At 36.5% G+C, this 13,198-nt stretch overlaps 1 protein-coding gene across 10 annotated transcripts in view; it reads left to right on the plus strand.

Annotated features, from left to right (window-relative positions):
• The window catches only part of CRB1 (crumbs cell polarity complex component 1), a 500,591-nt gene that overhangs the window by 102,130 nt on the left and 385,263 nt on the right, over positions 1–13,198 (plus strand). For all 10 annotated transcript variants that reach the window (XM_065539172.2, XM_074031678.1, XM_045362302.2 and 7 more), the window contains exon 2: positions 8,122–8,703. In XM_065539172.2, the coding sequence (XP_065395244.1) occupies positions 8,122–8,703 (582 nt within the window). The remainder of the gene's footprint in view (positions 1–8,121; positions 8,704–13,198) is intronic.

A 13,198-nucleotide genomic window follows, 5' to 3' on the forward strand; every position in this document is an offset into this window, starting at 1 on the left:
TGAATATTAGTTGGCTTATTCGATGAAAGGCTTAAAATCTTGCTTTTATTTTGTAAAGATTAAATGGTTAATTATTCTATAAAGACCCGGCCTTAGCCGATCAGCTCTTAGGCTCCTTTACTTCAGGAAATAATTGATAGCATCCTTACTTTATTTCTACACAGGAAATTGAAATAGTCTTAAAGATATGTACTTTATAGTATTCACCAAAAATTGGAAAACCGTAAATAGTCCTCATGAAAAAGTGTGTTCACTCTGATATAGATCACTCAAGGGTTCTTGCTTTACTAATACTTCATATACACTATTATTTCACCTGTTGGGCTCCCTGACAGGTGGAGCTTTTCTTACTCTAACTAATGGAGTCTGAATACTCATCCTTTATTAGGCTATTCAGTGTGCCCCAGAATAGACACGGTCCCTATCTGACTTATAATTCACTAGGTGTTACATGGAGAAGTTTAGTAATTTTTTTGAATTTATTAAATTTTAGTATCATAAAAACTGACATAGAAAAAAAGCAAAGGCCTCCCTTTTGTACACAAGCATCCTTCAAGAGTCCTTAAAAGTGAAAGACCAAGGGGAATTTATGACAGGGATATGGTACAGGAGTAGATGGTGGAAGGCAGAATATAATTTTTCAAGAGAAAGAAAGACGGAAGGCTTAAATTTAGTTAAGTAGTTAAACAGAGGAAGATGGAGATCAAGCTTGCTTGGTTGAGTTTAATAGTGAGTTGTTAATTATCTATTCTATTCTGTATACTATAGAGATATACAATGTTAAGTAGTATATGGGATTTATTTTTAAAACTAAATTATCATATCAAGTAAAACATTCTTATTAAACTATTAATTAAATTAATTGATTTGAAATGGCCATATATATGCAAGAATGATTTCATTTAAGGTATGATGTCTCATGTATTTTCTACAATAGGAACTATCCTTATACTTTTGTTCTTTTCTATTCAGTTAAACTGTCAATTTAAAATATCAGATATTCTCTTTCAACTCTCAGAAGGATGTCAGGAACCACGCATCTCCTTCCCTCTGATTTCAAACAGTACAAGCTTTCTTATTTCCCTGGTGTTTTGTGCTCTGCAATGAAGCCTCAGAATTCATTACATATCACTTGCCATAGCCTTCTGGGGTAGAGTTTGCCAAATGGATTCCTGGGAGATCAAGACCCATTCTCTATGTGTGCCATGGGGCTGTGCACATGAGCTGAGGCATGTCTGTATTCACCAAGGCCCTGCTCAGAACAGCATGTGCCAGAACACGCTGGGCAAGGAGCCATTCACAAACTCTTGAAAAATCTTATCCAGACCAAAGGCACAATGACATCGTAGTTGTTGCGCTCATTGCCATGGGGCTTTTAGCTGAATAAAAAGAAAATAAAAAATATATTCATGATGACTTCCAAGTTATCCAGTAACCACAGTAACCTGGGTTTTCCCCAAATTTGATCCACAACTTCAAGTCACCTGACAGAAACAAATCATTCTCTCTTTGTTCAAGCATAGTGATCCATAGAGTGAGTGAAACAAATTTCCCTGGGATAAAACCAATGAATCAGCAAAGCATGCAATCATCATATATTTATTTTACTATTAGAAGGTGGTATTCAAAATGTTATCAAAACCAAATACATACCTCATACATACAGGCATACTGAAAAGCATATGTTACAGTTCTTGAACTTAAGGAGTTTGTTTGCTAATTGTAAGGACAAGTCTTCATATATGGCATGAAGAACACTTTAGGATGCATATAGATAAGTATTAAATTGTGTCTTAACAATAATAAATTCTGTGGCTGCTCAGGCCAGGAGCTCAAGGAGCATGTAAAAATATGAAGAGGATTAATGGGAAAAGCATGCCTTGCATTGGACTTCTAACAATTTCAATATATATCACAGTTAAACTCTCAGCAAGTATTTCAAGATATTTTTTATTCATGGCTACTATGAGAAGAATGTCATAAAGAAGATAATTTAAATTCTGGAGGAATAATGTCTTACTCATAACCACACATTATTTTTCTAGACTTTAGTTCTCTACAAAAATGTGAGAGAACTGTTGAGCGCTGCACTATCCAATACAGTAGCCATTAATCACATAAGGCTTCTGAGCACTTGAAAAGTGACTAGAGTTAAGTGTGCTAGAAGTGTAAAATACACAGAGTATTTCAAAGGCTTAATGTTAAAAAGTGTAAATATTTCATTAATAATTTTTACACTGGCCAGGTATGGTGGCTCACGCCTGTAATCCTAGCACGTTGCAGGGCTGAGGCAGACAGATCACTTGAAGCCAGGAGTTCGAGACAAGCCCCATCTCTACTAAAAATAGAAAAAATTAGCTGGGCAGGGTGGCACATCCCTGGAATCCCAGCTACTTGGGAGGCTGAGGCATGAGAATACCTTGAACCCAGGAGGCAGAGGTTGCAGTGAGCCGAGATCGTGCCACTGCACTCCAGCCTGGGTGACAGAGTGAGACTCTGTCTCACATAATAATAATAATAATTTTTATACAAATTACATATTGAAATATAATGCTTTATACATATTTGGTTAAATATTTAAAATTAATTTACCTGTTTGTTTTTCATTGTTAACATGGTTACGGAAGACTTAACATTCCATATGTAGCTCACATTATACTTCCATTAGACAGCACTGGTATAGATGCTTGCTATTTAAGTGTAGTATGTGGACCAACAGCATCGGTATTACTTAGGAGCTTATCAGAAATGCCAAGTCTGAGGCCCCACTCCCCCTGAATCTGCAAGGTTAACAAGATCCTCAGCAGTTCATATGAACATTAATGTTTAGAAAATGCCGATCTAGATAATGTTTTAGATGTTTATTTTTATGACTCTGTCTTTTCATTTGGATTTTTTTCACATAAATGTTTTAAACTCTGGACATCCTGACCTAGCACATATTAGATACACAACCTTGGGGAAGTTATTTGACATTCCTGAAACTCAATTCCATATTTATAAAATGGATATAATACCTCCAATCCCATAATTTTTCTATAGGGATTAAATGAAACACAAGAGTTATGAAAGGAACCAATAAATTGGAGATATTTTTATAATATCAAAAATAACATTGAAAAATTAGATTATTCTAATCATTTTCATTCTTATATTGAGTGCCAATACTATTTTGATGTACAATGGAATGAACTAGGGTTCAAAGGGCTGTTTTCATTTATTTTACAAATGTCACTTATTTTTTTAACATTGTGTATAATAAAACTTAGCACACTGATAAGTCTCTAGTAGAGATATTAAAACTTTTGGATCTGCTTTTAGAACAAAAGTGTTGTGTAGCTAAATTTTCCTGCACTATCATTGTACAATTGACATTGAAATTATATCTGTTGATCATTGATCGGTTCTTCAAATGGCTTTATGGAGCGGGAAAAAACTTTTTCCTCTTTGTTCAGAACATTTTTAGCTTTACTGTGAGAATTTCAATTTGCTACAGGCAAAGAAACTAGTAAAATATAAGTCTATTCCATAGTAAAAGGGGCCATTCAAAAGCCTGTGGTTATTAAAATATACATAGATTATAATAAGGTCAGTGATTTCAGGCCTGATTAGCTTTAAATAAATGTAATGTCAAAGGAATATAATTAGATTCTCATTAAAATTTTTCATGATTGACAGTTAGTAAAAATGACCTTCACAACTTACATCATTTAGTCATGTTCTAAGGATGACAAAGGGCAGGGCATCTTCTATGAGGTAAATGTGTATGATTGCAGCCTGAGGCACGTGCATTTGGTCCCTTACCCTACCTAACCCTAATGCCCAAGACCTGATCCAAGCCAGACCCTGTGCTTAGGTGTGTAGGCTGTGTAAAGGAGGACCCACAAGCTCTAATTCTCATGGGGATGCTTTGAGAGAAAAAGAAACCTTTGAACCGGCAGGACTGGATTTCATCTGTGATGATGCTAATGATCAGAAATTATATATAAAAGCAAATAGCAATGTGCCTATCAGATACAGGGGATTTAAAATATGTTAATGGAAAACTTTCCCACTGAGGCCACTGGCCTTCTAAAGAGGAGCTAGTAGTAGAATAGGGATATTGAGATACAGGTGATGCCAATGAATTTTGGCCAAAACCAATCTTCTCACCTGGAGTAAGAAAGTCGTGTTTCAAGGAGTTTGCATGAGTATTAATTGTGGTTGATGATGATGGAAACCTGCCCAGATTATTGGGTATGATTCTCAGAGAACGTGTGCTGGTGATAAACTTGCATTTCTTAGAACGCCCAAAACTCTTTTTCCAATATGATATAGTTTCATTTTCTTGAATTTATTCATTCGTTAAATATGCATTTACTAAGCACCAACTATGTACGTGGTACTCTGCTAGTCAATAGACAAGTAACAAGATATATGTACTTTGGACCCTGCATTGAAAGAAAAAGCAAATAATGTTTTTTAAAAAACTACTTTGTGCTTGATTCTTATAAGGAACTTTATGTATGTTATCTCTTTTATTCCTAATAGTAATGAAAACAACAATGATGATTGATAATGCTGACTCTGTGCCAAGCCCTGTTAGGCATTTTATGTTCATTAATTTAACCCTTTATAACAACTCTATGAGATAGGTGCCATTTTTACAAAAATGGAAACTGAGGCACAGGGATATTATCTTGATAAAACTCATAGACTTAGTACGTGGCAGAGCCAGGATTTAAACCCAGGCACCAAACTTCATGTGCTTATCCACTATATATATGGCTCCACATCATTTTCTTTAGTAATCAGGACACTGAGGCTCAGTGACAATGTTTTTTCTTAAAGTCACAGGGATAGTAAATACTAGAATCAAAATTTAAATCTCTGTCTACCATAAATATGTCCTCTTCTGACTATATTAAATTGGCCTCAATTTAGTATTTAAGATCACATATACTGTAGGAATACAAAGGAAAAATGGTCTTAAAGGAGCCCATCTACTTCTTATTTTAACTGCTCCATGTGGATTCTATCACACTGTACATCAAAGTAAGTGATTTAACTGATGATTTGTTCTGCTTGATTTTATCAAAAGAGGTCAAAGTAAGAATTTCACAGTAAGGCTTAAATGAGAATTCAGGTTTCCTTGCTCACTCATTCATTATTCAACAAATTTCTATTGACTGTCTTACCATGTGCAAGCCATTCTGGCTATGTGCTGATTAAAGATATACCCCTCCTGCACTGCCTCCCTGCACACCCCAATCCTGGAACTAAATTTCATTCTCTGCAGAAAGCCAGGCTAAAGAGAATTCAGCAAACCACTTTATTCTCATAAATTATCATTCTTAGACCTGGAAATTTTGACAGTTCTGTCTCTAGTAGCATTGTTTATACCTCCTATTTCATTCTGATTACATTTCATTAGCAAAGCATAGCAAATATTTATTAAATCGTCAGTCTTCTAGGTGAAACAATATAAGACACCATTCATTTGGTTTTTTGGAAATATCAAATTTTGTGTTCACAGTTCCTCTATTCTGCTCTGATTATTTAGGTAAACATAGGCTAAATATAGGTAACTATAGAATTAAAATGTAAAAACTGTGCCTTCACATGTTTAGAAAATTACTCGATTTTTTTCAAGTAATGCCAACCATGTATATTGAAAAAAAATTACTCCATACCACAGGTGACATATTCTCTTCCTATCCCTAGCAGCAACTTCCACAAGTCCCTGTCTGTCTCAACAGTTTGAGGCAAAAAAACACCAGAAATATACATGTTCCAAAACAATGAACAAATTCCCGAATAACTTTATATATATTAGCGAGAATACGTTGAGGAGTGTTTATCCAGCTAAATATGAGGCATATTAAAAATTACTATTTTAACCCAGATATGAGCAATAATAGGAGTTCTATCTACGCCTCCTTCCTTTCCTTCTGCTGACAAAGGATACATTTAACTCTTGATGTTAATATCGTTAAAATGAGATCTAGAGACAGATATAATTAGAGAGCTAGGAAGAGAAATAAGTTAGTAAATCTTAAGAAAAGACTGAGCATACTGATGATAAGAGGATATTTAAATAGAATTTTGAAAAAGATCAAGGATCAATAATCATACATTTAAATATATATATGCGCGCATATACATATGCATAGTTTTACATAAAGAAACCATTAAGGTAAGAACGATGGCTTTGACAGTTAATACTCAAGAAATGTATACTGAGCACTTGTTATAAATAAATAGATATGGAGCACAATGTAAAGATATAGCAGATCCCCTGAACAACTAAGTCATAATCACAACTCTAATTTCATAGCTAGCATTTTGCTGAGCCAAGCATTTAAATGGTACTCGAAATTTATAGAGGCCAGGGACTGTGGCTCAAGCCTGTAATCCTAGCAGTTTGGGAGGCCTGGGTGGCTGAGGCGGGCAGATTGCCTGAGCTCAGGAGTTCGAGACCACCCTGGGGGCAACATGGTGAAACCTCCATCTCTACTAAAATACAGAAAATTGCACATTTTTCTTTCTTAAAATAAAATTCCTTCAGTGAAAATAGTGACTTGTACCTTTTTAATTATTTTTATTGCTATGTTTTGCACTTGTTCAGTAAATTTTTATCAAGAACTCAAAACTATTTCTCAACATCTTATAAAAGTAAGAGCTAGCATTTATCAAACACGATGTGTCTGCAAAGCATTTAAATTTAGTGACTTAATTCTTACAAAAAAAAAAAAAAAAAAAAAACCAGAAACCGAGGCTGGGAGAGGCAGAGCAGGCCTGGTACCCATCTGTTGCCCCTTTCCACTGCACTATCCTGGCTCACTGGTAAATCTCCTATGATTGCTAAATAGAAAAGTCAATGAAAAGATTGATAATAAAATCCACTGAATACAACTTTCAGATCCTTGATTGATGATTTTAAATTAGAGAATTACCTGTTTCATAGAAAAGTGCAAGGTGCAAGACTTTCAGGGAAGAGCATGTTAATTTCTCTATTTTAAGTAATATTTATTTAATTTTGGAATATTTAATTGGAATTATTTAATTTATTCCAAAATTAAATAAATATTACTTAAAATAGAGAAATTAACATGCTCTTCCCTGAAAGTCTTGCACCTTGCACTGTTTCATTGTTCTAAATAAACATACTCGGTCTCATAATGAAGCTAAATTACCAATGTGGCTGTTTTCCAAGTCAATTTAATTATTAGAAAATACACACACAGATGCATACACACACACACAAGAAATATATTTACTATTATTTGGGTTTTCATCTTCTTTAAAACTGGCCAAACTTCTTTTTACTTCTCAGCAGACAAAAAAACTTTATTTTAGCACTAGAAATACTTAATACAAATATAGAAATAATTGCTTATAGTAACTATATAAAATATTTTCTTGTCTCTTGTGCAGAGGTTTTCAAATTGCTGGTCTCAAAGCCCAGCTCCTTGGAGGTGTCTCTAGGGGAGGCAGGAGACTGGTCTGACTGGGATGCAAGGGACCTTCCCCTGCTTCTGCTGAGCAGATCTACTTTCCAATTGTGTACACTTGACATTTTCCTCATGACATTTTCCTTGAAGGAGTTCTGTTGCTCTTAAAAAGAAAAAAGAAAGGAAAAGAGGGAAAACAAAAAGTCTGAAACTCACTGTGGTAGAATTTCTTGTAATAGCCAGTAGATGGCAAACTTTACTGCAAGGAAACAATTTTGCAGCCTATATAATTTGGTCTGAAAATAGCAATTAAACTCTACATACAGTAAAATTTACTATCCTGTATGTAAGTCTTCTGTTAAAGCAGGAAACAAAATTCCCTATGGTAATTTCTCTGGGAACTAAATTTCAATTATAATTAAAATAATCCTATAACTTTTTTCTGTGTCCATTTAACTCTTGCTCTGAAGGTATTATCACTATGAAAATTATTGCATTGGTCACTGGAAGTACATACAATGTGCTAGGTATAATAATGAATATGACATAGTTTTTTCATTAGGATGCAGCCAACTATGTATTTTATTAATGAGTTTGGTTGAGGCAGCACAAAGGTCACAATGAAAGATTTTTAACTCTGTCCTCAATTATTTATAAATTTAATCGTGCTTTTTTTATTTCCTTGCAGATTCCTTTTGCAATAAAAACAACACCAGGTGCCTCTCAAATTCTTGCCAAAACAATTCTACATGCAAAGGTTTTTCAAAAGACAATGATTGTTCTTGTTCAGGCACAGCCAATAATGTGGACAAAGACTGTGACAATGTGAAAGACCCTTGCTTCTCCAATCCCTGTCAAGGAAGTGCCACTTGTGTGAACACCCCAGGCGAAAGGAGCTTTCTGTGCAAATGTCCTCCTGGGTACAGTGGGACAATCTGTGAAACTACCATTGGTTCCTGTGGCAAGAACTCCTGCCAACATGGAGGTATTTGCCATCAGGACCCTATTTATCCTGTCTGCATCTGCCCTGCTGGATATGCTGGAAGATTCTGTGAGATAGATCACGATGAGTGTGCTTCCAGCCCTTGCCAAAATGGGGCTGTGTGCCAGGATGGAATTGATGGCTACTCCTGCTTCTGTGTCCCAGGATATCAAGGCAGACACTGCGACTTGGAAGTGGATGAATGTGCTTCAGATCCCTGCAAGAACGAGGCTACGTGCCTCAATGAAATAGGAAGATATACTTGTATCTGTCCCCGCGATTATTCTGGTAAGTGTGATCATATCTGAATCACAGATGGTGTAATTAGCTCTCTCTAAGTGGCAGAAGCAGAGGTGACATTTTATTTTTCATACAATTGTTTATGAAAACGGCCAAGTTCTTGACAGGAATCAATCACTAGATAGAAACTTCCTAAACTATTGAAAACCCACTGAATGTACTGAATTCTAAGTGGTTGCCTGCTGTCACTGTTGCTGTTTTAAATGGAGCTCTACATGATTTAAAACTGAGATTCAGTCTAGAATGAGTGGGCTCCAGGAGAAGCTCAAGGGCAGTTCAGGTTTCCTCATCAGTGCATGTTCCTTTCATTCCAGTTCAAGCCTGCTTTCTAATCTCCAAAGTCTGGCACTGCAACCTTCTGGGAATGCAGTCTGGAAGTTAAAGGGTTTCTAGTGCTGACTTGAGTATGATCAACAGATCAGTGATAGCAAAGCTGATGGAGCATGGTATATCAGATAAACCATAATTTTTATTAAGGAAAAAAGCCTGTTCTTGTTTTATGTCTTAGAGCAAACAATTCTACCTCATATCTATCTATTCTTTACAATATTTCTGTTGATAGAATTTTATTTTAATAATAGAGTGACAAGTTGACAACTCATCATTACCACGTTACATGCTATTCAGCCTCTTCACACTCAGCATTTATCCTCCCTATCCTTTTGAATCACTGTTACTGTTTTAGGTCAGTTCTTCACGATGGCCACATTTCTTGCTTTCCTTTACTCTTTCACTTTTCCATTTACTTGTAAGGGGGTAACTTACCTAGTCTATGCTTTCTCATATGCATTCATTCTAACTTCTGCTCACCACTTTCTTACAGTTCCTGACTCAGATCTCTAAGACACCACTCACATTTTAATACTGTGTTTTCTCTTAGCATTTGCCATTTTTGTACCTTCCTGAGGCTTTCAGCTTTTTAACTTGCCTTCTTCTCCCAATACTTTCACACTTAGTTCTTTATTTTGTCAATCTTTTCCCAAGTGTTAAGCAATATAGCTATTTGGAAAATATTTCTCTTCAAAATTTGCACCAGAACCCTCCAGCATCATTTTGCTTTTAAACATTCTAAAACTATGTATTTTATAAAATAGACTTATTCCTAGCTGCTCTAAAATGAAATTTTTCCCTCTCCCTCCTCTCTTACTACAACCGATCTTCAGAATCTGCTGTTTTGACACTAAGATATGTTCCAAATTGAGCTTATCCATTCTTTTCCTTGGTTTAGGTTCATCTCAACTCTTGTGTGTACCACTACACAACCTCCCAGACGTTCTACTTATAGCTTCTACCTTCTCGAAGTTGTTCTGAACACTGCCTTTGAAATAACTTTTCTGAAATAGACCTATGCCGCAGTTCTGAAAAGCCTTGAGAACTTCACACTACACAGAGAATGATTTTAGCCTCTCCCTGAAAGCCCTTCACAATTTGGGCCCATGACAGTGGCCATGTCTTCACACATTCCACCAAAGCCTTCTACTTCCTCTAATGAATCTTCTTCATTTCCTATACAAGTCATTTCCTTCCCCCTGGAATGTCCTTTCCCACTTCATAATGTCTACTCTGAAGTTCTGCTATACTTTTTAAGACCTAGTTCAAATATCACCTAACACAAGGAGCGTTTCCAGGTTCCTTTCCGCCTAGAATAATAGTTTCACACTGCTGCAGTAATTATATTCATTATGTCTCTACTAGTTGACACCTGTATTAAAGAATCCTCCATAATTCTTTCCTATTTTACAGATATCTATGTTTTTGCCCCCCGCCCCGCCATGTTAGTTTCTAAAGGACAGAGTATTGTTTTATATTTATTCTTTAATTCTTCAATACTTTATGAGTTTCTATTAGATGTCAGTTAGTGGATTAAGAAGAGGAGCCCTCCGCTGGGCGCGGTGGCTCACGCCTGTAATCCCAGCACTTTGGGAGGCCGAGGCTGGTGGATCACGAGGTCAGGAGACCGAGACCATCCTGGCTAACATGGTGAAATCTGGTCTCTACTAAAAATACAAAAAATTAGCCGTGCGTGGTGGCGGGCGCCTGTAGTCCCAGCTACTCGGGAGGCTGAGGCAGGAGAATGGTGTGAACCCGGGAGGCGGAGCTTGCAGTGAGCTGAGATCCGGCCACTGCACTCCAGCCTGGGCGACAGAGCGAGACTCCGTCTCAAAAAAAAAGAAAAAAAAAAAAAGAAGGTGAGCCCTCTTCCTCCAAGAGCCTGGCCCAGTATTTGTGAGTAATGGTTGCTTAATCAACTGTTACTAAATTGTTCTAAGTTTTAAAATTCTTCCATATATTTCTGGGCACCCTTCCCCATCCTGAAACTCAGGTAAATGAATATTAAATGAGAATTCATTTTCTGTATTACTTTATGTATACTCTATGATGCTAGAATGCTTATGTCAAATGGAAAATTATTTTATCAAGTGACTTAATTATCACTACTATGCTAAAAGTTATAGGAAATATTTTAAAAGCTTATAAAACTATAGTTGTATGAAAAGCTCCTTGTTTCTTTGCCATACTGAAGTGTCTCTTTTCTTTGGTGAGAGTTATGGCAGGTGAATTTTAATTTTTTAAAAATTTTTGAATAAAAATAAGAAATTTTGTAGGGCTGGCTTGGAATTGCTTTGTTTACAATGGTCACATTTAAAAAATCAATACAGTTCATTAAGATAGTGCCTTCCATTCTCTGCTTCTATCTCAATATTGTGAATGGTAATTAAAAGGAATAGATATAAATCAAATTAATGTTTCATTCATTTAAACTATAGTATTGTGTAATAGTCTTCTATTTATAAAAAGCACACCTTGAAAAACTATATTTTACAATGTGTGTTTTTTAAATATCTTAATTAAATTGGATTTTAATGAATCCTTTCAGTGGTCTAAATTTAGGCATAAAAGATGGAAAGGGTGGCCAGGTGTGATGGCTTACGCCTGTAATCCCAGCACTTTCGGAGGCTGAGGAGGGTAGATCATGAGGTCAGGAGATGGATACCATCCTGGCCAACATGGTGAAACCACATCTCTACTAAAAATACAAAAATTAGCTGGATGTAGTGGCACGAGCCTGTAGTCCCAGCTACTCGGGAGGCTGAGGCAGGAGAATCGCTTGAACTGGGGAGGCAGAGGTTGCAGTGAGCCGAGATTGTGCCATTGCACTCCAGCCTGAATGACAGGGTGAGACCCCGTCTCTAAAACAAAACAAAACAAAACAAAAAAACAGATAGAAAGGATGTATTCTAAATGTGAAATGTGGGAAATGTAGTAAAATTCCATCATAAAGCACTTAACTTTTCATTTATGCTGTGGGTTGTATCACATCCCTGCAGGGTTCAATGGGAATGAGTCCCCTTTTCTCACTCAAACACTTAGGTTCACAATGAGGATGCTTTCCTTGTCAATCCCTGACACAATAGTGTTGTTCCCTATTTGGCTATATTCTTCCCTTGTTTTCTACGAAATCAGCTACATGTTATTATTTCAGCTTTTCAAGTGACATATGTAAAACTTTCTTGCAAACAATTTAAACGAGAGACTCATAAGGCAGATAAAAATCGGGTCTATTATTAGCTGGTTAGGCTTGTTCGGGTAAAAAAAAAAAATGCAGTAATAGGCTTGCTCACCAATCTCCTACACAAGTAGAATGGCCTGTGTTCTGGTAGCTTCTGGTAGTAGTTCTGGTAGTTCTGGTAGAAGTCAGTGTTTCTCAGCCCTGACTACTCATTAGCAAATTACCCAGGGAGATCTGAAACAGAGGTGTGCGTACTCCACTTTCAGAGGGTCAAATTTAATTGATGAGTCTAATGTATAGCTAGGGCTGGCTGCCAAATATTAAGTTCATGTGAACTTTATTTGGAAACTTTTCTTGCAGTATACCATCATTTAGACACACAGGGAGGTGTGTTTATTTCACTGCTATCCCATGACCACCAGTGTTTGTGGCAGCTCAGGCCAACTAACAAGAACCCCAAAGAAGGTCTGTAGAACCAAGGGAAAATCCAAAGTTGAGAAGGAAAGAAAAAAGACCACCAGCAATCAGCATGGATGTGCTGGAGTGCTCTGCCTCCACTTAGACCTCCTGATGAATCCTAGAAACTGTATTACAATGACCTAGCTGCTGTGCACTACATCCAAATTTAGAGTGATCATAAAGAACTCCTCTCAGAGAAAAAAACCTGCATTCCTCTGAGCAGCAAAGTAAGAACAGGTAATAAATTGTAAAAGGCAGAGAGGTAGAAGGGGAAAAAGAGCTGTAGCACATAGAGAGGGTTCACACCGCGTGAATTCTCCTCTGTGCACTCCATTATGCTTCATGGGCAGTGATTCATGAACTACAGAAATGGGCTCAGAGAGAGCCACTGAAGATGCTGGTGAGAATCTGCTGTGCATAAGCAAAAACTCCAATTGAAGCTGAAAGTAAGTGGATGAAAACTTTTTTAATGAAAAGAATATTAACTCTAAGCATGTGACTACTTTTAGTTCA

The sequence above is a fragment of the Macaca fascicularis genome, chromosome 1, assembly GCF_037993035.2.
Source record: "Macaca fascicularis isolate 582-1 chromosome 1, T2T-MFA8v1.1".
In the NCBI taxonomy this organism is placed as follows: Eukaryota; Metazoa; Chordata; class Mammalia; order Primates; family Cercopithecidae; genus Macaca; species Macaca fascicularis.